Genomic DNA, 22,330 nt, shown 5'->3' with positions numbered 1-22,330 from the left:
TGGATTTCCACTGCTGACTTCTCTTTTAATTAGATTCTGACAGCAGCATGCAGGGCTGGCTGGCTGCAAGTTCAGGTGCAGCTTTCTGTGGTTCCAGGCCTCTCGGTTCGGCTTTTTTCAGAGGCAGGAAGTGCTCACTTGTCCGTAGGAGCCGGGCAGGAGTCTCGCGGCACACGTGTGGGCACGCATCGCCTTCCTGATGGTGCGTGTGTCGGCACATTCGTGTACGAGTGTGTGCGAGCTGCCTTTGCAGAAGCCTGGACAAGGCGTGTTGGGCACCCCCGTCCATCCTGGTCCCCGTCCGTTTGCCCAGCTGTTCGCTGAGGGCGGGCGCTACTATGGGAGGTCAGGTTGGACTCGAGTGTCTCACCTGTGATTGGGGTTGGGGGTTCCTCGGTGGCCCTGTCTCAGCAGGGCCCCTCGGAGGGGGGTGTCCTGTTAGAACCAGGTGAACCAGGCATTCCGCCGGTGCGTGGGCCTTCGGGAAGGTTGTCTGCAGTGCAGGCTGGTCCAGGAAGGTAACATCCCCCCACCAGGGTTCCCCCGAAGGATGAGCCTCTCAAGAAAAGAAGACTGTGGCGGCTGGGTGAGAAAGGGGACGGGATTAAGCAAAACAAACCGACAAACAAAAACTCAGACACAGACAACAGTGTGGCGACAACCAGAGGGAGAGGGGGTGGGGGAGGGAGAAGAGGGGGGGGGACAGATGGTGATGGGGGGAGACCGGACCAGGGGTGGTGCGCACACAATACTATGTACAGGTGATGTGTTATAGAACTGTACACCCGAAACCTATATAATTTTGTTAACCAAGGTTACCCCAGTAAATTTAATTAAAAACCGGAAAGGAACTAGGAGGCAGCACTGCCAGGGCTCTGGGCAGCAAATTTGAGGAGAAGGCCAGAGAAATGGAAATTCCACACACACACACACCCCCAGCCCCATACCTCAATGGACTGGGCCCGGCTTTGTGGCGGCTGGGAGGGGTTTGTCTTCCCTCAGATTGTAGAGGCTCCCTGGCTGAGCCTCCCAGCACCCGGGCCCTCGCTGGGATGGGGGTCGGGCATCAAGGAAAGAGGGACAGAGCTGGCCCCCAAGGAGCCCCCAATCTGAGGGAGGAAACAGCTCCCTGGCCTCTGAGCATGCCCAGCCTGATGTGAGACCCCCCTTCTCGCCCCTGGGGTTCCCCCACTTCGATGGAGACATGTGCCCCCCACCCCAGTCACAGATGAGGAACTTCTGGTCTGGGAGGGAGCTAAGCTGCTTCTCTCAGGGTCCCCCCAGTAAGGGGGAGCTGTAGAGCCCCACCTCCCGACAGCAGGACCTCTTCCCCACCCCTTCTCTGGGATCCTTGGCTTTCCTGTTCCCACAGCCCTCGGGCCACGCCGTCCTGGGCCGCAGAGCTCAGCCATCAGGGACGAGCTTAGAAAAAGCAGTTTTGTTGGCCATCTCAAAGTCTTGGTCTCCTGGGCCCTGCATTCAGATTAGAAATAAGCTTTAAGTTCATTAACCAAGCTCCCCACGGACGACCCCCTAGCCCTCACCAGCTTCTTTATCTCCTTGGGAAACCTCTTGGTGCTTTGAGTCAGGATGGAGTCAGGGCTGAAGGACTGGCTAGATCTACAGCAAAACAAACCGAGTCATGTTACTGCCATCACTTGTTCACTAAGCTCATTTAAGGCCCATCATTCCAGCCTCCTGCCATACACAGCTGATGAACTGACCTTCTTTCAAAGGTATACCTAGTCATGTCACTTACCCCCTCAGCCCCCTCCAGCCCGTACATACAATCAGACTCTTCACTGTGGATTTCAAGGTGGCTTGGTGTCACCTGGCCCTGCCAACCTCTCCCTGCCTTGTCTTAACCACCATGCTCTGTATACTGACCACCTTTCTGTTTCTCAAGTATGGCAAGCTCATTCCTGCCCCAGGGCCTTTGTACCTACTGTGCCCCTCTGCCTGGAATGCTCTCCCCCTCACCACTCCTATTATCCCAGGCCTGATTCCTTTATATTTTTTATGACTCTAGTTAAATGCTACCTCTTAGTGAGACCTTCCCTGGCCACCCAATCTCAGTGGCTCCCAACATTATTTTCCTGTGCAGCGGTTATCGTTATTTAGAGTAATCTTTTTTATTTTTTATTTTTATTTTTCCGAAGCTGGAAACGGGGAGGCAGTCAGACTCCCGCATGCGCCCGACCGGGATCCACCCGGCATGCCCACCAGGGGGCGATGCTTTGCCCCTCTGGGGCGTTGCTCTGTTGCATCCAGAGCCACTCTAGTGCCTGAGGCAGAGGCCACAGAGCCATCCCCAGCGCCCGGGCCATCTTTGCTCCAATGGAGCCTCGGCTGCGGGAGGGGAAGAGAGAGACAGAGAGGAAGGAGAGGGGGAAGGGTGGAGAAGCAAATGGGCGCCTCTCCTGTGTGCCCTGGCCGGGAATCGAACCCGGGACTCCTGCACGCCGGGCCGACGCTCGACCGCTGAGCCAACCGGCCAGGGCTGGAATAATCTTTATCTGTTTATTTGTTTTGATTGTCTCCTCACTGGGAACACACCCTTTATGAGCTGAGAACAGGCCCCTTGGTTATCTTATTCATCACCACCTTCCCAGCACCTAGACTCACGCCAGGCACATAGTAGGAGCGCAAGGACATCTGTTAGCTGAATTAGACCATAATAGGAACTGGGCCTACACTGAGCTCCTCTTCACCCAGGAGCCTATAATCCTCATGGCAGCTTCCACTTACAACTGGGAAACTGAGGCACAGGCTTGTAAAGTTATCGAGGAAATGAGATTTAACAGCAGATCTGATATCAAATACATGCACGTTCTGTCCAATGTCTTCCTGCAGTTTCGGGTTCTATGATCTTTATAGATAAGATGGCAACAATGGAAAACTGGGGAGGAGGAAACGCACCAGGTGCTGCCCTGGACTAGTCCTCAGTGTTCGGGTTTCTCCTCCCTGGCACTCACTTCTTCCCCCACTTAGCTTCTACGGCATTCACATTCTCCTGTGTTCTTTACCCAGCCGCTGTCCGTGAACGGATGTGGAACAGTCCACCCCGTGGATGCGTCAGAGTTCCCTGACTGTCCCCAGTGGCGGGGCACTGAGGTTGTTGCCAGCCTGCTGTCCTGGACTTGTCCATATCTGAGTACCAGCCAGACGTTGTACATGGAACACAAGTGTCCACCCATTCCCTCTGTGACCAGATTTCACTGTGCGCTGGTCCCTGCGCTGAGCAGGGGGTACTGGAGGGCCCGTGGCTCGCTGTCTGTCGTTGCAGTTCACAGTCCAGGTGGAAGGGGCTGAGCAGAGCCACACACAGTGTAGGTGTCACCGGGCAGGACAGACAGTGGAGGATGGCGTGCAGAAGGACGTGGCCGGGGATGCCTCATGGAAGAGAGATGTCACCCCGAGGGGAGTCTTGAGATGCTGTGGAAAGCTGTACCTGGGAGGGCAGTGGGTGATGTACGTGGCATATAGGTGGAGGGGCAGCCCCACGGCTTGTCCTGAGCATCCGTCCGGCACAGGCCTTGGCTGGCCTGGAGTGTGGGCAGGCTGACCGGAGAGAGCTGAGGCCAAGGCGGGCCCGCAATGCCGAGTCAGAGCTGGGACTTCGTCCTCAGTGGGCGGGAACGCGGACTGTCTTCTCTCTCTAAAAAAGAGGTCTTTTTCTCGGAGATCAAAATTGTACATAAACCTATTTTAAAAAAATCAAAGAGCATAGATTGGTTCATCCCATCTCCTTTCCTGGGAGAAAATACTTTTCACCTGTTTCTGTTTTAATTCACCTGGCGCTTTCCATATGTCTCTTCCTTGTCTCTCCGCTGGCTCCTATTTATCGATTTGGACATTCTGTGCTGCTTCCCCGCTGTCAAAGATGAGGATTTGGCTCACAGCACCTGCCTCCCTTCCCAGTAGTTGTGTTGGTTGCCTTCGTAACTTAGATAAGACGTAGGCAGCTACTTCTTCCCGTTGACTTTCGGCTGTCGTCCTCCCGTGTCATGGTGATGCGCTAAAGCCTGGTCCTGTCAACTCCCAAGGGTTGAGTGCGGGTGAATTTCTCCCTGCTCTTTGTTTAGTGCTATTGTGTAGGCAGCTTGAGACTGGCCCTGTTAGAAGTATTTACACCACAGGAACTGGCAGACATGACATACCAGGATGCCCCTGCCTGTTAAAGTTACCAAACGCCACTGCCGGGCTTCTGAGGTTTCCTTCTGGCCTCGACTGTTCAGGCAGAGGCTGGATTAGCTTGGCCCCCAGGTGTTGGGCTGGCAGACCTGGCCCAGCACCAACACCTGCCACTCTGTCGCAGCAAAGCTTCGAGGCGCACCAGGATGAGGCCGTGAGCGTGACACACATGGTGAAGGCGGGCAGCGGCGTCTGGATGGCCTTCTCCTCCGGCTCCTCCATCCGCCTCTTCCACACGGAGACGCTGGAGCACCTGCAGGAGATCAACATCGCCACCAGGACCACCTTCCTCCTGCCGGGTGAGGCATCAAGGGGTCGGGGGTGGGGGGTGAGGTGGGGGGCTTTGTCCCGGCTGTCCTGGACCTGTGGAGGGAGGGAGGCAGTTGACGTTGGAGGAGCACTTTCCATGGCGGGGCAGGGGAGCATTCGGTCCAGCCCATCTCATTAACCCCCCGCAGTAGCCTTGGGTCAGCCTTGGAAACTGGGCTTCCAAGGGGGAACGTGGCAGGTTTAGAATGTGAGCCCAGGCCTATCATGCTAAAGCCCTGTTGCTGTCATCAGGTGTCCCCTCCCTACAGCACAGTGGGCTCCAGCTCACAGGAAGTGAGGCTCCCAGCTCAGCAGGGTCTCCCAAGTCAGGCCTGTCTGCATCTGCCACTCCTCAGGTGGACAAAAACCCAGTTCTGCCTCAAGTCACTTACAGGATGAGGCGAAGGGGGAGAGAAGGCCGAGCAAGGGGCTCTTTCCTTAGAGGTTTTGCTAAGGAAGGCAGCTGTCCCTTTCCATTCACTGGCTGGGGTTTGGAGGTCGGGGGAGGGCCTAAGGCTTGAATAGCGTCTCCCTGGGGCCTGAGCGTCCTCCTGCACAGCTGTTTGTGAGGCGTGGTGGAGAGGATTAGGGTTGGAGGGCACTTACCTGTCCACCCCTGCACCCTCCATCTGTCTGAGGCCTGGATGGAATCGGCTCCAGGCATTACCCTCCCCATCTGCTGCTCAGGCCACCGCCCAGACCCCCGCAGGCTGCGCTGGGGTGGGGGGCAGAGTGGGCACTGCTCAAGGCCCAGTCCTGCTTAGAGCAGTCCACAGAGCCAGCAGGCATCAGCTTACCTTACCTCCTCCCTTGGCCCATCTTCCTCCAGACAGACAGACTGACCCATGGCTGGTCTGGGAGGATGAAGAAACTTTGTCTTATGCGAACACTGCAGGCTGGGCTGGTTTAGCCCTGGAAGGGTGCTGGGGCCAGGGACACAGAGCAGGCATGGCAGGCTGGGGGCCCAAAGCTAATCATACCAGGACTCGACAGGTGGGTTGGGTGTGTGCTGAGCTGGGAGACTGACCTCCCTGTCTTGTGAGGCTGGGCCAAGGGCAAGCAGGCCAGCCAGCACTTTGGGGGCCGTGGGGGCCTCTGTCTTATACCAGAGGCCTGGTCCCTAACTTCAGATAGGGTGCCTGGAAATCACTCTGGCTCCTGCTTCCTCCCGGCTAGTCACGACTGTCCTCGAGTCTGGACTTGTGGTCACAGCATCCGCTGGTTACTAACAACCAGATGAACAACAAAGAGCAGTAGTCTCTAACTGCTACCCAGCCATGAGCCCTACAGTGAGCTAGGTCTCAAGCGCTTTACCTACAGGATCTCATTTCATCTGAACCCCCGGAGGTGGGGGTTGTCCCCATTGCACAGATGTGGAAACTGAGGTTTGTTCGGCAGGTCGAGAGGCTGCTCTGTGGTCACACAGCCAGGCAGAGGCAGGACTAGAAGTTACAAAAGGTCAGACTCACTTCAGAGCCCCGCTGCGTGTAATAGGGAAGAGATGACCTCAGAGGTGGCCAGAGTCCCGGCTCCACCGCTGTTGGGCCTCCGGCTGGTCTCTCCGCCCCCTGGAGCCTCTGGCCCCTCGTGGCACTGGAGGTGGTTCCTGGCTCTGGGTAAATGCCGTCAGGCTGGGAAGACACCTTCCCCAGATCTGGGGTTTGGTAGGTACACCAGGAGAAGAAATACCTCCCTAACAGTTTCCCTCGGGTGCGGAATGTTCCCTGGGGTATGGTAGGGACTTGTGGGACTCGTGTAATGGGTCTTTTCTTTTTCTATCTTTCTTTCTTTTTTTTTTTTGCAGTTTTAGTTTTATTGTATTTCTTAGGATTTAGTCATTATACAAAGTAAATCAATTTTAACTGCGATAAATGTGTCTCTATATTGCAAAAATATTTCCACATTCATGCTGATAGCTAAATTATTTCAAGTTAGTAGAACAAGGAGAAAAATGGATAATCTTATGGGCCTTCCTAATCTTTTCAGTGTCATTCGTGGGCACGGAGGAGACAGGGAGGAAGCGTGGCAATTATCACGTGGCCAGAGGGGGCTCCTACCACGCGGCTGACCCGCCATGTGGGTTTAAGCGTGCTCTCTTGGCCACGGGCTGACTTGTCCTTTGCAGTTACCCTTTAAAGATGGAAAGAGCGTTTACCCCTGTGGAGTTTTTTCAGAGCCAGGTCAACTGAAGCCAAGGAGGGCGAGTGACTGGCCTAAGGTCACACTGCAAATGTGGCCGGAGCCAGGACGCAGGTTGCATACTTACTGTGCAGCGTCCCCCTTCCCGGGCCTCAGTTTCCCCATCTGTACAACGAGGGGCCGAGATTTGAGTCAGAACCTGACCAAAACCGCATTGGGCAGACCAGAGAGAGCCCAGAGTTGGACAGGTCCTGCTGGGGTCCTGGCTCTGCCGCCTTCCAGCCCTGTGCCTGGGAGCCCATGGGGAACCTCTCTGACCCTTCTCCCTGTCCCTCGGGGAGGTGGGTGTGGGCCTGAGACCGTGCAATCCCGGGCTTGCGTAAGCCTCAGTCCCCAGTGCTACTGTTCACTGCCATCGTCTCCATCATGTCTTCTGGGCCATCCCTGCCCCCGACACACTGGGCCCCATCAGTCATGCATTAGAGGGGCTCCTTGCTCACTCCCCACCCTCTGAGTCCACGCCCTTCCCTCCGGTACATCGGAGCACACAGAAGCCACTGCTCCGCTTGCTGGGCACGTCTGGGGCGGAGGCCGAGGTTCCTGGACTTACAGCCTTTGGCCTGCTCCCCCAGGCCTGACCAGTCCTCATCACAGCACCAGGGAGCCCAGGGCCTGCCAGGCCAGGGCCCTCCAACCCTGAGGGAAGCTGGGCCACAGGGGGCCTTCAAACCCACCCCACCCTGTGCCCCTGCCAAAGAACCACAGAGCAGGACTCTTAAATTCTTTATTAGAAATATTTTAAAAGGCTTTTTAACTATTTTCTCTTCCCCCGCGCCAGCAAATGAAATAATTGCATAACTAGTAATAAATTTGTTCCTCCTTTAAGCGTGGATTTTTTTTAAGGGAACGTTAAAAATTTATCAGGCTTCCTTCCCTCCCCCGACCCCTGTCTTCCACTTGTGTACCCGACTGGTATTAATGCATTTTTGAACCTAAACTCCCTCCTCCTCTTAAACTAGACAGGTCATTAATAAAATGTTCTCCGAGAGCCTGAGCTTTTTAAAGTTGTATATCTCCAGATAGATGGCTTGGGTGAGTTGAATACTGCTGCATTAAAGTCTCTGTGATAAAATATTTATCCACCATTAGAATTTTTTTTTTTTTCCCTTTCGGACTGTTTGTGAAGTGCCTAGCTCTTTTCCTCCAGGCGGAGCGGGGAGGAGGAAGGGCCCCGGAATGAGGTCTGATGATGAAGTCATTTCTCAATTCCGGCATCTCTTTCATTTCTCGCTGCCTTCCTTTCTCTGGCAGGCCGGGTTTCGGCTGTCTGGGGGATGGGGAGGTGTTGGGGGGGGGGGCTGAGCCGCGAGGATGCACGGACATCTGGAAATGGTCTCCTCCTGGTCTCCCAGGGCCCCAGGGGCCCTGGGGAAAAAGGAGGTGAGACACACGAAATGAAACATTGGCCGCTGTTCCCTCTCTTGGCTGTATCGTTTTGGCAGGTTTATGGCTCTGGTGGAACTGATCTTAAGACGTTAGAGTCTAGGTCCTTTTAATAATTACAGCTGTTATCCTAATAGCCTCCATTTATTGATTGTATAGTAGGGCTAAGAGCTGTGCTCAACTGTGTATCTATATTATTTCTCTCTGGATATAGATGTATATTTCTAATAATCATAAAATGGAGCAAGGTGGGTTTGTAATATTCATTGATCAATGGGAGTACTTGTTAATTCATACAGGGAGTAAGTGACATCAACACCCATGTCCTTTTTCACCTCTCTCGTTCATTCATTCACCCATTTACTCAGATACGTTTTGAGTGTCTGCCGTGGGCCAGCGTACTAGGGAATCGATGTTGAGCACCCAGATAAACCTCTGCCCTCAGGAGGCTTACATTTGGATCGGCGAATAGTAAATAAGCAAAGGGGAAAAGAGGGTAGTTATAGACCCTGGCTGGGGCTAGAAGGGAAGATGGCTGGTGGTGAGAGAAAGCCGGAGCTTCTTGCTCTGATTTCCTGGGGGTGGTAGTGCCACTCTGGGACGGGAGGTGTCCTAGTAGTTTGGAGCCCACACTTTCTGGGTTGACGCAGGTGTGGGGCAGAGCCCCAGCCTCACCAACCGCCAGATACTGTTTGTGAAATAGTCCCTGTTGTCAGGTGATGAACAGGCTTTTTTTTTTTCAGTGTGGTTTGCATTTCCACATTGAATCAATAACGTGAATATGACTTTTTGAGTTTGCATCATATCGCCTGACTCATATATCCCACTGTGTGCTGACAGCTCCACTTGGCTTTCTAGTGTGCATCTCAAACAACACATCTGGTAGGAAGCTTTGACTACCCCTCCCCAGACCTGCTTCTCCCCCATCTCAGTCGATGGCACTGCCATGAACCCAGCTGCTAGAGACAAAAACTCTCGGAATTGTCCCTGATTCCTCTCCTTTTCCCCCTCCCACTCTAGTCTGTCAACAGGCCTGGGATTCTGCTCCAAACAGACCTTGAACCTGTTGTCTTCTCATTATCTCCCTGACACCACTGTGTCTTGGCTGCCTCCATCTTGCACACCCCCTTCTCCCTCCAGTCCTCTGGCACACTGCTAAAACACTCCTCCAAGATCAGGTCTATCATTCACCTGGTAGCTTCTGATCACGTTCAGAATTAAGAGTCATAGTCCAGGCCTGACCTGTGGTGGCGCAGTGGGATAAAGCATCGACCTGGAACACTGAGGTTGCCGGTTTGAAACCTTGGGCTTGCCTGGTCAAGGCACATATGGGAGTTGATGCTTCCTGCTCCTCCCCCTTCTCTCTCTCTCTGTCTCTCTCTCTCACTCCTCTCTCTCTAAAACAATCAGTAAATAGGCCCTGGCCGGTTGGCTCAGCGGTAGAGCGTCGGCCTAGCGTGCGGAGGACCCGGGTTCGATTCCCGGCCAGGGCACACAGGAGAGGCGCCCATTTGCTTCTCCACCCCTCCGCCGCGCCTTCCTCTCTGTCTCTCTCTTCCCCTCCCGCAGCCAAGGCTCCATTAGAGCAAAGATGGCCCGGGCGCTGGGGATGGCTCTGTGGCCTCTGCCTCAGGCGCTAGAGTGGCTCTGGTCGCAACATGGCGACGCCCAGGATGGGCAGAGCATCGCCCCATGGTGGGCGTGCCGGGTGGATCCCGGTCGGGCGCATGCGGGAGTCTGACTGTCTCTCCCTGTTTCCAGCTTCAGAAAAGTGCAAAAAAAAAATAAAATAATAAAGTCAATAAATAAAATATTAAAAAAAAAAAAAAGAGTCATAGTCCATACCCCTCACCCATCTACTCTCCTAACCTCCATCCAGCCATCTTGCCTTTGTCCCCGAGCTGCACTGGCTTCAGTCTGTTCCACTGACCTGCTGAACACATATCTGTCACAGGGCTTTTGCACATGCTGTCTCTAGGGCTTTTTGTTCAGGTCCTGGTGTGACTGCCTCTTCCTTGTCATCCTGATCTCACATCCTCACACCAGCCTCCCCATCCTTCCTGGAGGCAGACTAAGGCATGAAGACTTAGAAATCCTTCCCTCACTCTGCCCTGTCACCGCATGGGAATCTTCTGCCTAGTATTTATGTTTCTTGTTTGTTTTCACATCCTCTTTTCCTCTCCACAGAGCTGCACTGATGTGGTAGCCACTATTAAAATTCGATGAAATTAAAAATTCAGTCTCTCTGTCCCACTAGCCACATTTTAAGTGACCAGTAGTCACAGATGGGTAATGGCTACATAACTGGACAGCTTAGTAGAGAACATGAGCATCAAACCAGAAAGTTCTAGAGTGTTTGCTCCTCAAGAGCAGAACTTTGTGTGTGTGTGTGTGTGTAGTTCCTTCCTGCTGCACCTCCAGCACCGAGTGTAGAATCCCGCACAGTGTAGGCACCCAGGATGTCCTGGATGCAGAGTGGACGGGTTGGCAACGATACAGCACACTGCATTAGACGAGCGATGTGAGCCCCAAGATGGAAACCCTGCTTCTGGGGTGACTGTGCAGCCCTACCATCCACCTCTGAGACTGCTTGCCCTGCAAAAGAGGCCCGAACACTGATATGTAGGGACCTGAGGCAGTTTGCTCAAGAGCAGAGGCAGTGGGACCACCCGGCTGTAATAAGCAGAGGCCTGAGCTTGGCTCCGACCTGGCACTCACCAGCTGGGAGAACTCTTCAGACCTTAATATCCTCATCTGAAAAATGGGCGTAACATCCAGTGGTCAGCAAACTCATTAATCAACAGAGCCAAATATCAACAGTACAACGATTGAAATTTCTTTTGAGAGCCAAATTTTTAAAACGTAAACTATATAGATAGGTACATTCCTTATCGAGGTAGCGCCCACACGTGGTATTTTGTGGAAGAGCCACATTCAAGGGGCCAAAGAGCCGCGTGTGGCTCGCGAGCCGCAGTTTGCCGACTACTGCCTCTCAGTGGTTGCAAGGCTTCCGTCACACTAGAGCAAGCACGTGAGTGCTGTCCACACTGCAAAGCAGTGCTTCTCAAAGTGCGGTCCCTGGACCAGCAGCCTCGGTGCCACCTGGGAACTTGCTAGAAATGCGGTTCGGGGCCTCACCTCTTGGGGTTGGCCCCTGGCTTGTGAGCCCCCCTGGGGTGCTGGTGCATGCCCGGGTTGAGGACCACTGCTCTCAGCATCATACCACCTGTGCTGTGGCATTGTTCCTGCCGAGATATGTGGCATGAGTTGGAATTTCCTTTGAGGGGAGAATAGGCCCCTCTCAGCAGGGCAGGAGGATTCAGGCCAGAAGCGAGGCAGCCCTCCGGAAAGGCAGGAGTCTGCTCCCAGTCTCCCCCTCACACCCATCTCATCGACCAAAACCGTTCGCGATGGAACAGTCGCGATAACGGCAGGCGGCGCCTGCCCGTGCACACCACATGCCCGGCACTGGCCTCGGTGATGTAGTCATTGACTCATTCCATCCTCAGGACAAGGCTATGAAATGTCATCAATGTCCGCTCTTGCAAATGCGGAAATGACAGCCGGAGAGGTTTAGGGACTGGCCCTAGGTCGCATAGCCAGGAAGTGGCAGAGCTGGGGTTTGAACCCAGCGTCTGGCCCCGGAGCCTTGTGTGCTGTGCAGCCCACACTGTCCTTCCTCCCTGTGAAGAGCAGTGGGACCTTCCCTGCCATCGCTTTTGGCTAAAATGAAGAGGCCACACCCAGGGGATGGACAACAAGAACTAACGGGGGCTGACATCCTCCCTGGAGGAAGGGCCCACGTGGGCAAAATGTCAAGCCTGGGCTAGAAATTTAGGGGCTGCCGCCTAAACCATTCACCAGTTTGCCCTGCTTCTCGTATCCACCTTGGCCCCCTCCCCATGCATCCCGCCTGCACCAACATCCTCCTCACCCTCAAACCCACACCTTCACAGGCCTCCCTGGCGTCACTCCCCAGGTGGCTGGTTGTGACCCCGATGTGGGCTGGCCTGGGCGTACCCATTGTGCCTGAGAACCCGGCCACTGCGTGCAGGGAGCTGACGTGGGTCCGCATGGTTCTCTGTGGCGTTGCCTCATTGCAGCCTCGCGGCAGCCCCACGTTACTCGGGAGGAAAAGGAGGCTGGGTGAAGGGAGCACTCAGCTCGGGATCTCGGGGCTGGACGCCAGCCAGGTCAGCTTCCTGAGCCCCAGCTCTTAACCACACCCCTCCCAGCTTCTCCTTTGTTTCCCTGGAGAAGCCTGGATTGTACCATTTCCTCAATTTGAGGTGGCCCCCAGAACCCACTGCTGTCCCCCAAGGAGAGTGACCTGCTCATGCTGGCCTCTCCGTCTCTGCAGGCCAGAAGCAGCTCTGCATCACCAGCCTCCTGATCTGCCAGGGTCTGCTCTGGGTGGGCACCGACCAGGGTGTCATCGTCCTGCTGCCTGTGCCCCGGCTGGAAGGCATCCCTAAGATCACAGGTAAGGTCTGAGATGGTGGGAAGCCTAGCACTGTGGGCACAGAGACCCAAGCGATCAGCTCTCCGCGGGTGAATTCCCGAAGGACGTGGTGTGGCGGAGCTTGCGCTGGGCTTCCAGGATGAGTTACAGAATCGGGTGGGCGGGAAGGGCTCTCCAGGTGGAGGCAATGGCTCGGGCAAGGCACAGTCGTGAGGGTGGCTTGGGCAGGGAGCTGTGGCACTTTTCACACTGAGGCTCCCCAAGTGGCTTATAGGGTCACTCCTGTGCTGCTTCATCCACCCCTCCAAAGACAGTAGACCTGGAGCACGGGAGAGCCCTACCCCAGACCCATGGCCCCCTGGCAAGGTGCCAACGTAGATTACAGTTACCAAAAGAAACAAACACAAAACCCCAGCAAAAACCAATAAGCAGAAAGTTCTCCCAGAGACCTGTGTGGGTGCCTCACTTAATGTTTGGGACCTTTGGGCCCCTTCTTTCTGCCCCATTCCTGCAGGGAAAGGCATGGTCTCCCTCAACGGTCACTGCGGGCCTGTGACCTTCCTGGCAGTGGCCACCAGCATCTTGGCCCTCGACATCCTGCGGAGTGAGCCAGAAGAGGCCGAGGGCCCCAGGGCCGAGGAGGACAAGCCAGACGGGCAGGCTCCCGAGCCGGCACCCGCGCCCTCCAGTCACGTGGGCCGAGAGCTGACACGCAAGAAGGGCATCCTCCTGCAGTACCGCCTGCGCTCCACGGCCCACCTCCCCGGCCCGCTGCTCTCTGTGCGGGAGCCCGCGGCTGCCGACGGCTCCGCCCTGGAGCACAGCGAGGAGGACGGCTCCATCTATGAGATGGCCGACGACCCCGACGTCTGGGTGCGCAGCCGGCCCTGCGCCCGTGATGCCCATCGCAAGGAGATCTGCTCCATGGCCATCATCTCGGGCGGGCAGGGCTACCGGAACTTTGGCAGTGCCTCGGGTGTGGGCGGGAGGCCGGCCCCGTGTGGGGAGATGGACAGCACCCTCCTCATCTGGCAGGTGCCATTGACGCTATAGCCTTCCGCTCCCCGCCCCCCAGGGTGCACAGCTGCAGCCATGCCGGGCCCTCGCTGGCCATGGCCCTTCGGCGGTCCAGGGTCCCCCAGGAGTGCGGGAGGAATCTCCTTCCAGGGCTCCGTGCGGGGCATGCGGACAGCCCCAGGTCTCTAGGAACCACCCAGGCGGACGGGCCTGGGTCTCTAGTAGCTATATTGACAGAGCAGAGGAAAAACCTTTTCCTTGTTTTTAAAAAAATAAAATTTAGAGTGTTTGGGGGAGGGGTTTGGGTTTGTGGAGAGGGAAGACTCCTCTGGAAGAAATGGCCTTTTTAAAAACAAAACTCAAAACCTCACAAATGCCTGGCAAGCCCAGCGCCTCTAGTAGGGGCCGAGCGGGGCTCAGAGGCAGCCACGCGCCCCTCCAGGGAGGGGCGTGCGTGTGTATGAGAGTGTGTGGGCTGGCATGTGAATATATATATAAATACGTATATATGGTGTATATTATCTGTGTATAAATCAAGTCTGTACATATTGGAGCTCTGGGAGATGCTGGAATAAAAGGCGAGAATAATGACAGTACTTGAATTGAGGGGTTCTTTTTGAGATGAGGTCGGAGCAGGGACAGAGCTACTGTTGCTGGACAGGGATTGTTCTGGAGCCAGGTGTGACACTGTGTCAGCAGGAGTGGCCCAGGCCAGGCACTGGGAAGACCCTGCCACAAGAGCAGGCCCCAGACCTGTGCTGTTCGATGTGGTCACCATGGGTCACAAAACGGCTATTCAATTTTTAAAATTAATTAATTTAAATTAAATGACAATTTCTGTTTCTCAGTCCCATTAGCCACATTTCTAGCGTGGCTTGGAGAGCCCCACAATGTGACAGCCAACTGCATTGGACAGCACTGAGATGACTGTTTCCCTCGTCCCAGACAGGTCCCTTCTGCTTGAGAGGAGGCTCTTGGGAGCTTCTTTTCTGAATAGTTTTTGAAAAAAAATGTCTGGGCCCCCAGCTCCGGAGTGGTATGGAGGCAGGAGGCCTCAGCTCTGCCAACCTGGGCGGGAAGGAAGCTTCACTGTGGAAGGTGGGGTCTGGAGCTGTTGCTATGGGCAACAGAGCAAGGCAAGGAGGCAGCTGAGGGCCCTGGGTGTGAGGGGGGTGGGGTGAGCTCTGGGTGGTGGGAGCGGAGCCCAGGCTGGCAGGTAGGGCTGCCTGGGGCTCTGGCTTTCCTCTTCTGGCTCCGTCTCCATCCTTATATTTCTAGAGCTGCCTACAGGAATAAAACAAAACCCAAACCCACCACCCAAAAGGGAAGTGTTTTTTCCACCTGTCCACCCATCCACCCCTCTGTCATCTGTCTGCGTGTCTGTCCACCCACCCATCCATCTGTTCTTCCTTCCATACTCGCTGACAGCAGCAGCCAGGGCGCAGGGAGAAGGAAGCAAGGCTCAGCGGAGATGGGAGGCAAACCTCTCACCTGGACCCGGCCACGAAGCTTGATGACGCTCTGGGAACACGCGAGAAGAGCCACCATGGAGAGGACGTTCAGCTGGGGCCTAACCACCTGGTGGGATTGTACCCACCGGAGGAGTCATGTACTCACCTCTTTGAAAACCCCTCGAACTTCTGCTAGACTCAGGCACTGTGTTCGTTGCTGGGGCCGTGGAGGTGATCAAGGCAGTGGTCACTGCTGCCCCCAGGAAGTGCATGGCTAGAGGGCAGGGCAGGCATAGGTGCCAACAGGTGTGGGCTTGGGGGAGGGGGCGGGGCAGAGAGAAAGGGGGAGGGCCTCTCAGGGCGGGCAGCCTATGCAAAAGCGGGGTGTGTAGTGGTTGGATTTATTGCTAGAATGCAAGTTGTGAGTCCCCAGGAGGGGGTGGGGAGCCATATATGGAGGAACCATGGCCATGACACTGACTATTGACAGTCCATTCCAGCTGAATCCATTTTCTCTGGGCCTCAGTTTCCCACTTTGTGTCAAAGGGAGACTCACTGCCCACCTCTCATGGGACAGACTGCACTGTTCAGGTTAATTGCCTGGGTGGGGCTCCCAGCAGTTGCCTTCATACCGGTCATCAAATGCCCATCCAGACTTTTCCCAGAATAATGACTAGTGAGTTGAGGCCGCTTGGGATGACAAGCAAGCCTGAAGTCTAGGATCCGCCAAGCCTGCAGTCAAGTCCAGCTCCGCTGAAGACCTACTGTGTGGCTCCCAGCCTCAGTTTTCTCATCCCTAAAACGGGGGCCACGGCACCTGGCACAATTGCTGAGGACAAGTTGTAACAATTCCACAGAACACGCCTGGAACGGCCCTCCAATGGCAGCTCTGTGATTATTCCTCATATCATCACAGCCTGCCTCGTTCCAAACTAGTATTTGAGACAGACTGTTTTTGCTAAGAAGCCCCCCTTTTGTGCAGAAGTTGGCACCTGAGAGCTCTGTGGGTCTGTTAGATCCCAGATCTGTAGATCGCTCAGCGGAAGGGGACCTGGAAGATCAATGGGCCCGTGAAATCCGTCACTGAGAAAATGACAACTTTGCTACTATAGGGGAATTATCATATCAGTCAACACTCATCTCCGAGTCTCTGACAGCAGCAAAGGAGGACGGAGGGTGTCGGACGCGGTTCCGGGACGTGGGTCGGAGAGGAGGCCCTGCTTTAGACATTGATCGCAATAATGAGACCTGTGGCGCTTTGGGCGCGTGAGCTCATTCCAACCACTCACTCTCCTTGCCTCCTTTCACAGTTGAAGGATCTGAGGCCCAGGGAAGCAAATTCCCGAGTAAGCATCCGGGCCAAGCCTGAGGTCTGTCAGCCACTGGAGTCAGACTCTTAGCCACTGGGCGACTCCACCTCCCAGAGCAAAACTGTGGACACAAACACACCCAAGTTCCAACTATGCTCTCTCCACATACTATGATAGCTCTGTGACGTCAGGCAGGCGTCATCACCTCTCTGTGTCTCAGAGAAGGGATAATAAACTGTCCCCGCCACGGGAACAGAGCATCGTTCGTTCAGTATTTATTGAAAGCCTGCTATGTGCCGGGACCTGGATCCAGGTAGGCACTGGGGAGACCGTGAACAAGACGAATACTGTACACAGCCTGCCGCCCCATGGTACCCACAGGGGCAGAGGGAACAGACAAGAAGTCAAATGTGTCGGACGGTGTTGGTGCTCTGGAGACAATGGCGCAGTGGTGGGGGTGGTAGATAGTGCTGGCAAACGGTGTCCGGGGAGGCTTCCTGAGAAGGTGACGTTTGAAAAAAGACCTGGAGGAGGAGCAGACACCGGGTGTGGAACATCATTCCAGGCAGGGGGAACAGTGAGTGCAAAGTGCTGAAGCAGGAGCGCGGCAGGAGCAGAGGGAGTGAGGGGCCCCTTGGCAGATGGTTGTGAGTCATCGGGTCGGATCGTGGAGGGACTTTGCCTTTCCCTCAGTGACATGGGGAGTCATTGGAGGGTTTTCAGCACCTGTCTTTGGGTTTCAAACAATCACTTTGGCTATGAAGTTGAGGATAATCCTTAGGGAGCAGGGGCCACAGTGTGGAGCTGGAGACGACCGACCGTGGGAGCTGTTGCTGTAATCCGGGCTCAAGAGGCTGGTGGCTGGGACCGAGGTGGGTGTGACGGAGGTGATGGGAAGAGCTCAGGTTCCAGGTGGATTCTGATGCTAGAGCCCATGGGGTTTGCCGATGGATGTGCTGGGAGGGAAAGGGGGGGCCCAGGGTAACCCCAAGTTTGACCCGAGCAATGGTAAGGAAGCACTTCCATTTACTGGGGCGGGAAGGCAGGTGTTCTAGGGCAGTAGTCCCCAAACCCCGGGCCGCGGACCGGTACCGGTCCATGGGCCATTTGGTACCGGTCCGCAGAGAAAGAATAAATAACTTACATTATTTCTGTTTTATTTATATTTAAGTCTGAACGATGTTTTATTTTTAAAAAATGTCCAGATTCCCTCTGTTACATCCATCTAAGACTCATTCTTGATGCTTGTCTTGGTCACATGTTACATTTATCCGTCCCACCCTAAAGGCCAGTCCATGAAAATATTTTCTGACATTATACCGGTCCGTGGCCCAAAAAAGGTTGGGGACCACTGTTCTAGGGGAAGATCAGGAATTGGATTTGGGGCACGCCACCGAACATATGGGTAGACGGGCAAGAAGGACAGTGAGAGGAAGCGGGAGGGATGGAGGAGGTATGGCCTGAGCACAGGGGAAGCCGGAGGTGGGAGGCCTGGAGATGAACAGGAGTGTGTGACCTGGGATGAGGGTGGAGAACCAAGAGCGTGTGCTGTCCCAGAAGCCACATGGAGAACACTGGAGCAGGAGGGAACCATCTTCTGTGTCAAATGCTGTGGGGACAGTAAGATGAGGCCTGAGAACTGACCTTGGATCGAGCCACATGGAGGCCGTTAGTGACCTTGAAGGAGGGTTTGGGCAGAGTGGTGGGAACGGCCTGATGGGAGTGAGCTCATGCTACCAGGAGGTGAAGAACGGCTTGGTCTGGGGCTAGGGTAGGGCATGGGAGCAGCAGGGGCCTGGCTGAGGCTCTGCGGCCGAGGGGGGCTGCGTGGTTCTCGGGGCCCCTGTGATTGGGGTGGAGGGAGTGACGGGTGTGGATGCCACAGCTCAGAGCGCCCAGAGTTTATTAGTCCACATGCTTTTGTCCCCTCACCCTCGCCTGAGAGGGAAAACCAGGTTTTCTTCCCCTCTGATGAGCGGGTGCAGACTTGAGACAAGTCTCCTGTCAAGAGGCAGCCACGAGCCAGCCTGGCTCCCAGCTGGGATTCTGCACACCTGTTGACTGGGAACTCAGGCTGATGCCACCCATGGGTGACCCAGCCTGCTGTCCCTTCCCTGCTGCCCTTCCCCACTCCACCCAGGACACTCACCACCTGGGGCATTCCCAGCTCCTCCTCTGCCCTGTTGTCTCTGTCCTCACCGTCCCTTTGCTCACAAGACAAACAGTCCAGCAAGCAGGACACCCGTGCCAAGGAGATTCAATCGAGGCAGGCTTCCTGGAGGCAGTGAGGTGTGGTGTAGTAAAGGTGGGCTTCGGAGGAACGCAGATTTGGGTTTGAATCTTGGCTCCATCATGTGGTTACTGTGTGGCCTTAGACAAGTGACCATCTGTGCTGTCATGTCCTCTGCTGAATGAATGGGTCAACAACACCTTCCCTGTGGGGCGGCTGTGAGCACCCAGTTGGCCTTAGGCATTGGCTATCACCATTGCTACGACTTCTCATCCTGCTGCTACTCCTACAAGCAGGACTCCAGTGAAGCCTCAAAATATGGAGGCTGAGAGGATGCAGTAATTTGCAGTGTCCATGGCCTGGGATGGGGACGAGGGCAGGGTGGGAGGGTCTGCAGTTCTGGAAGGGACTGGGGTCAAAGTGGGGGTTGGGACTATATTCTGGCCTGAGCTTTGCTGGCCTGTTTCCAAACCCTGGGCTCAGGCAGAGACCCCTGCTCTCCCTCCCTGGGGCCATGACGGTGTCAGGCTCCTGGACATAGCCCTCTTGCCTTGTCAGAGAGGAACCCGCCCTCAGGCCACCAAAATGTTTGTGCCATTCTATGAAAGTCGAGGACACACACATAGAAGCCCAGGAGCTACCTTACCATTTTGTGAGGGTAACAGCCTCTGACTCCTGCTTTCTTGCGGGCCCGATGCCTACTTTCTTCAGATAGCAAAGCACATGCGTGTGTGTTCATGCGGGTGGTGGTCACGTGGGGATAGAGTCTGAGCTTCAGCCACTGAACTTAGGGATGCTCACAGCGCTGACCCTACCAGTCTGATGGGGGAGACAGAGCCACGACGTGGAACGCTCACAGTCTGATAGGGGAGAGGTCCGTGTTCTCAGGAACCTCCCAGTCTGATAGGGGAGAGGTCCGTGTTCTCAGGAACCTCCCAGTCTGATAGGGGAGAGGTCCGTGTTCTCAGGAACCTCCCAGTCTGATAGGGGAGAGGTTCGTGTTCTCAGGAATCTCCCAGTCTGATAGGGGAGAGGTCCGTGTTCTCAGGAACCTCCCAGTCTGAGAGGAGAGAGGTTCCGTGTTCTCAGGAACCTCCCAGTCTGATAGAGGAGAGGTCCGTGTTCTCAGGAACCTCCCAGTCTGAGAGGAGAGAGGTTCCGTGTTCTCAGGAACCTCCCAGTCTGATAGGGGAGAGGTCCGTGTTCCCAGGAACCTCCCAGTCTGAGAGGAGAGAGGTCCGTGTTCTCAGGAACCTCCCAGTCTGATAGGGGAGAGGTCCGTGTTCTCAGGAATCCCCCAGTCTGATAGGGGAGAGGTCCGTGTTCCCAGGAACCTCCCAGTCTGATAGGGGAGAGGTCCGTGTTCCCAGGAACCTCCCAGTCTGATAGGGGAGAGGTCCGTGTTCCCAGGAACCTCCCAGTCTGATAGGGGAGAGGTCCGTGTTCCCAGGAACCTCCCAGTCTGATAGGGGAGAGGTCCGTGTTCTCAGGAATCCCCCAGTCTGATAGGGGAGAGGTCCGTGTTCCCAGGAACCTCCCAGTCTGAGAGGAGAGAGGTCCGTGTTCTCAGGAACCTCCCAGTCTGGTGGAGGACTCAAGCTTCTCTCACCTAGTTTGACGGGGGAGCTGCTAGTTGGATGGGGAGACATGGGCCTGCCCCTAAAGCCCCCAAATCTGATGGGGGAGCACCTAGCTTAACTCTCAGGGACTTGCCAGTGTGATGGGAAAAACATAGTTTCTGCCCGGAGAACACCGTAGTTTGATGGTGGAGTCCTCCAGGCTGAAGCAGGAGATGAATGCTTTGCCCTTGGGGCTCCTGGTCCGAAAGGGGAGACAGGACCCTCAACCGGGTAAGTGACTTAATCATAAGAGGCACAACAGGAACTTTTTAACAATGCAGACCTAATTACAGTACTGCCAAACTACTCTAAACTCCTCATTTACACTTTCCCCTGGACAGGCAAAGAGCAAGAATGTGTAAGTTGAGGAAAATTAATATAATTACCTGAGCTATTTCTTGTCATCTCTTCAGTACCAACAGAAACCACAAACCTTTCCTGGGAAGAAGCGCCGTCATTACGGGCTCTTTCCTCCAGGCAGACAGCTGGTGCCTTCTCTGCAGGGGACAGATTCTTACAGGTGCCCCGCGCACGCGAGTGCTGGAAGCCAGCCCGCCCTGACAGATGGGCCAGACTGTGTGGTGAGAGGGTGCCTGGGCCTGGAGTCAGGTGACATGGGTTCAAGGTTTGGCACCAGTTTGAAGGTGATGCACAAGTTTCCGCACCTCGGTGAACCCACATCTTGCCCAAACGTGCCAAGGTCTTGTTGGGCCCAAGGATGATAATTAGTGCATTATACACCCCTGACCTCACTGAATTGTCACAACCACCCCTAGGGAAGCTTCCATTATTATCCCTATGTTACAGATGAAGGAACTGAGGCTTAGGGAGGTAAAATCACTTGCCCAATGTCACACAGCACAGAATAAGATCCCAAAGCTGTGGGTCTTAACCCTGCTGTCCTCTCTTTGTCTCATTTCCCAGTGCCACCCACCCCCTTCTACTCTGCCACCCGAGGATCCTGTGTGAGGACAGGTGCCCTGAAGCCAATACAAACCACAGAATGCTTGCAAAACCCTCAGCATGGGTCTACTCTTCTAGAACTGGGGGGGGGGGGGTATTAACAGCATTGACCGCCTGGGTTGACTTGAGGACAAAAGAAGTTAATTTATGTTAAATACTCAGAGCGTGCCTGGCCCAGAGCGAGTCCTCATTAACTTGATTATCATCTCAAGCAGAAGCCCTGCCCAGTGTCTGCACTCAGGATGCTCCCGGCAGAGCGTTAAACGCCAGGCATGTTGTGAAAACAACCAGCACCTTTATAGAGGTATAGCTGTGCTTCAGCCAGCTTGGAGAACCCAGCGGTTTGTGCAGAAGCCTCTAATAATTCTGCTGGCTTAGGACTCACTGACGCTGGCATCACTCACCAAACATTTTGAGAAATAAGGGCAATGTGCCGTGAACATCATCATGACAGATAGACATTCCAACTTGGGCTGTTTGTTGGGTTGGGAAAATAGATGGTGTACCTTTGCAGAAAACATTCTTGTGTTTGAGCAAGCGATATCCCAGGGTAGCTTTCATGTATTGCTTCATTCATTCATTCATTCATTCACTCACTCACTCATGCATGCATGCATTTGTTCATTCATTCAGCAAATGTCTACCATTGGTTGCTGTGTCCAGGTTTAAGGTGGGGTTCTGAGGTCAGGACAGTAAATGGGCAGATGGTGCCTCTGCCTTCCTGGAGCAGCGCCCCCAGCTTCATGGGCAACACGGCTTTGAAAAGAGAAGTTTCATGAAGGCTCAACATGCAGGGATGAGAACATTTGGGGGGCGCTTACAGATGTGGAGTCTTCCACTTGTTGGCCTCAGTTTCTCCTGCTGTAAGACAGTGATAACAGTTGCTTACCCCGGCCTGCTCACTCGATGTTAGGACTTTTTAATTTTATTTATTTTTTATAGAGACAGAGAGTGAGTCAGAGAGAGGGATAGACAGGGACAGACAGACAGGAATGGAGAGAGATGAGAAGCATCAATCATTAGTTTTTTATTGTGCGTTGCAACACCTTAGTTGTTCATTGACTGCTTTCTCATATGTGCCTTGACCGCGGGCCTTCAGCAGACTGAGTAACCCCTTGCTGGAGCCAGCGACCTTGGGTTCAAGCTGGTGGGCTTTTGCTCAAACCAGATGAGCCCGCACTCAAGCTGGCGAC

At 54.7% G+C, this 22,330-nt stretch overlaps 1 protein-coding gene across 13 annotated transcripts in view; it reads left to right on the top strand.

The window, feature by feature from the left end:
• The window catches only part of ARHGEF10L (Rho guanine nucleotide exchange factor 10 like), a 173,906-nt gene extending 159,749 nt beyond the window's left edge, over positions 1-14,157 (top strand). For all 13 annotated transcript variants that reach the window (XM_066270294.1, XM_066270296.1, XM_066270301.1 and 10 more), the window contains 3 exons: positions 4,319-4,493; positions 12,446-12,568; positions 13,062-14,157. In XM_066270294.1, the coding sequence (XP_066126391.1) occupies positions 4,319-4,493; positions 12,446-12,568; positions 13,062-13,600 (837 nt within the window). In that variant the 3' untranslated portion in view covers positions 13,601-14,157. The remainder of the gene's footprint in view (positions 1-4,318; positions 4,494-12,445; positions 12,569-13,061) is intronic.
• The last annotated feature ends 8,173 nt before the right edge of the window (positions 14,158-22,330 follow it).

Source organism: Saccopteryx bilineata, chromosome 3 (assembly GCF_036850765.1).
Source record: "Saccopteryx bilineata isolate mSacBil1 chromosome 3, mSacBil1_pri_phased_curated, whole genome shotgun sequence".
NCBI lineage: Eukaryota > Metazoa > Chordata > Mammalia > Chiroptera > Emballonuridae > Saccopteryx > Saccopteryx bilineata.
This window is presented reverse-complemented; position numbering and strand designations above follow the sequence as displayed.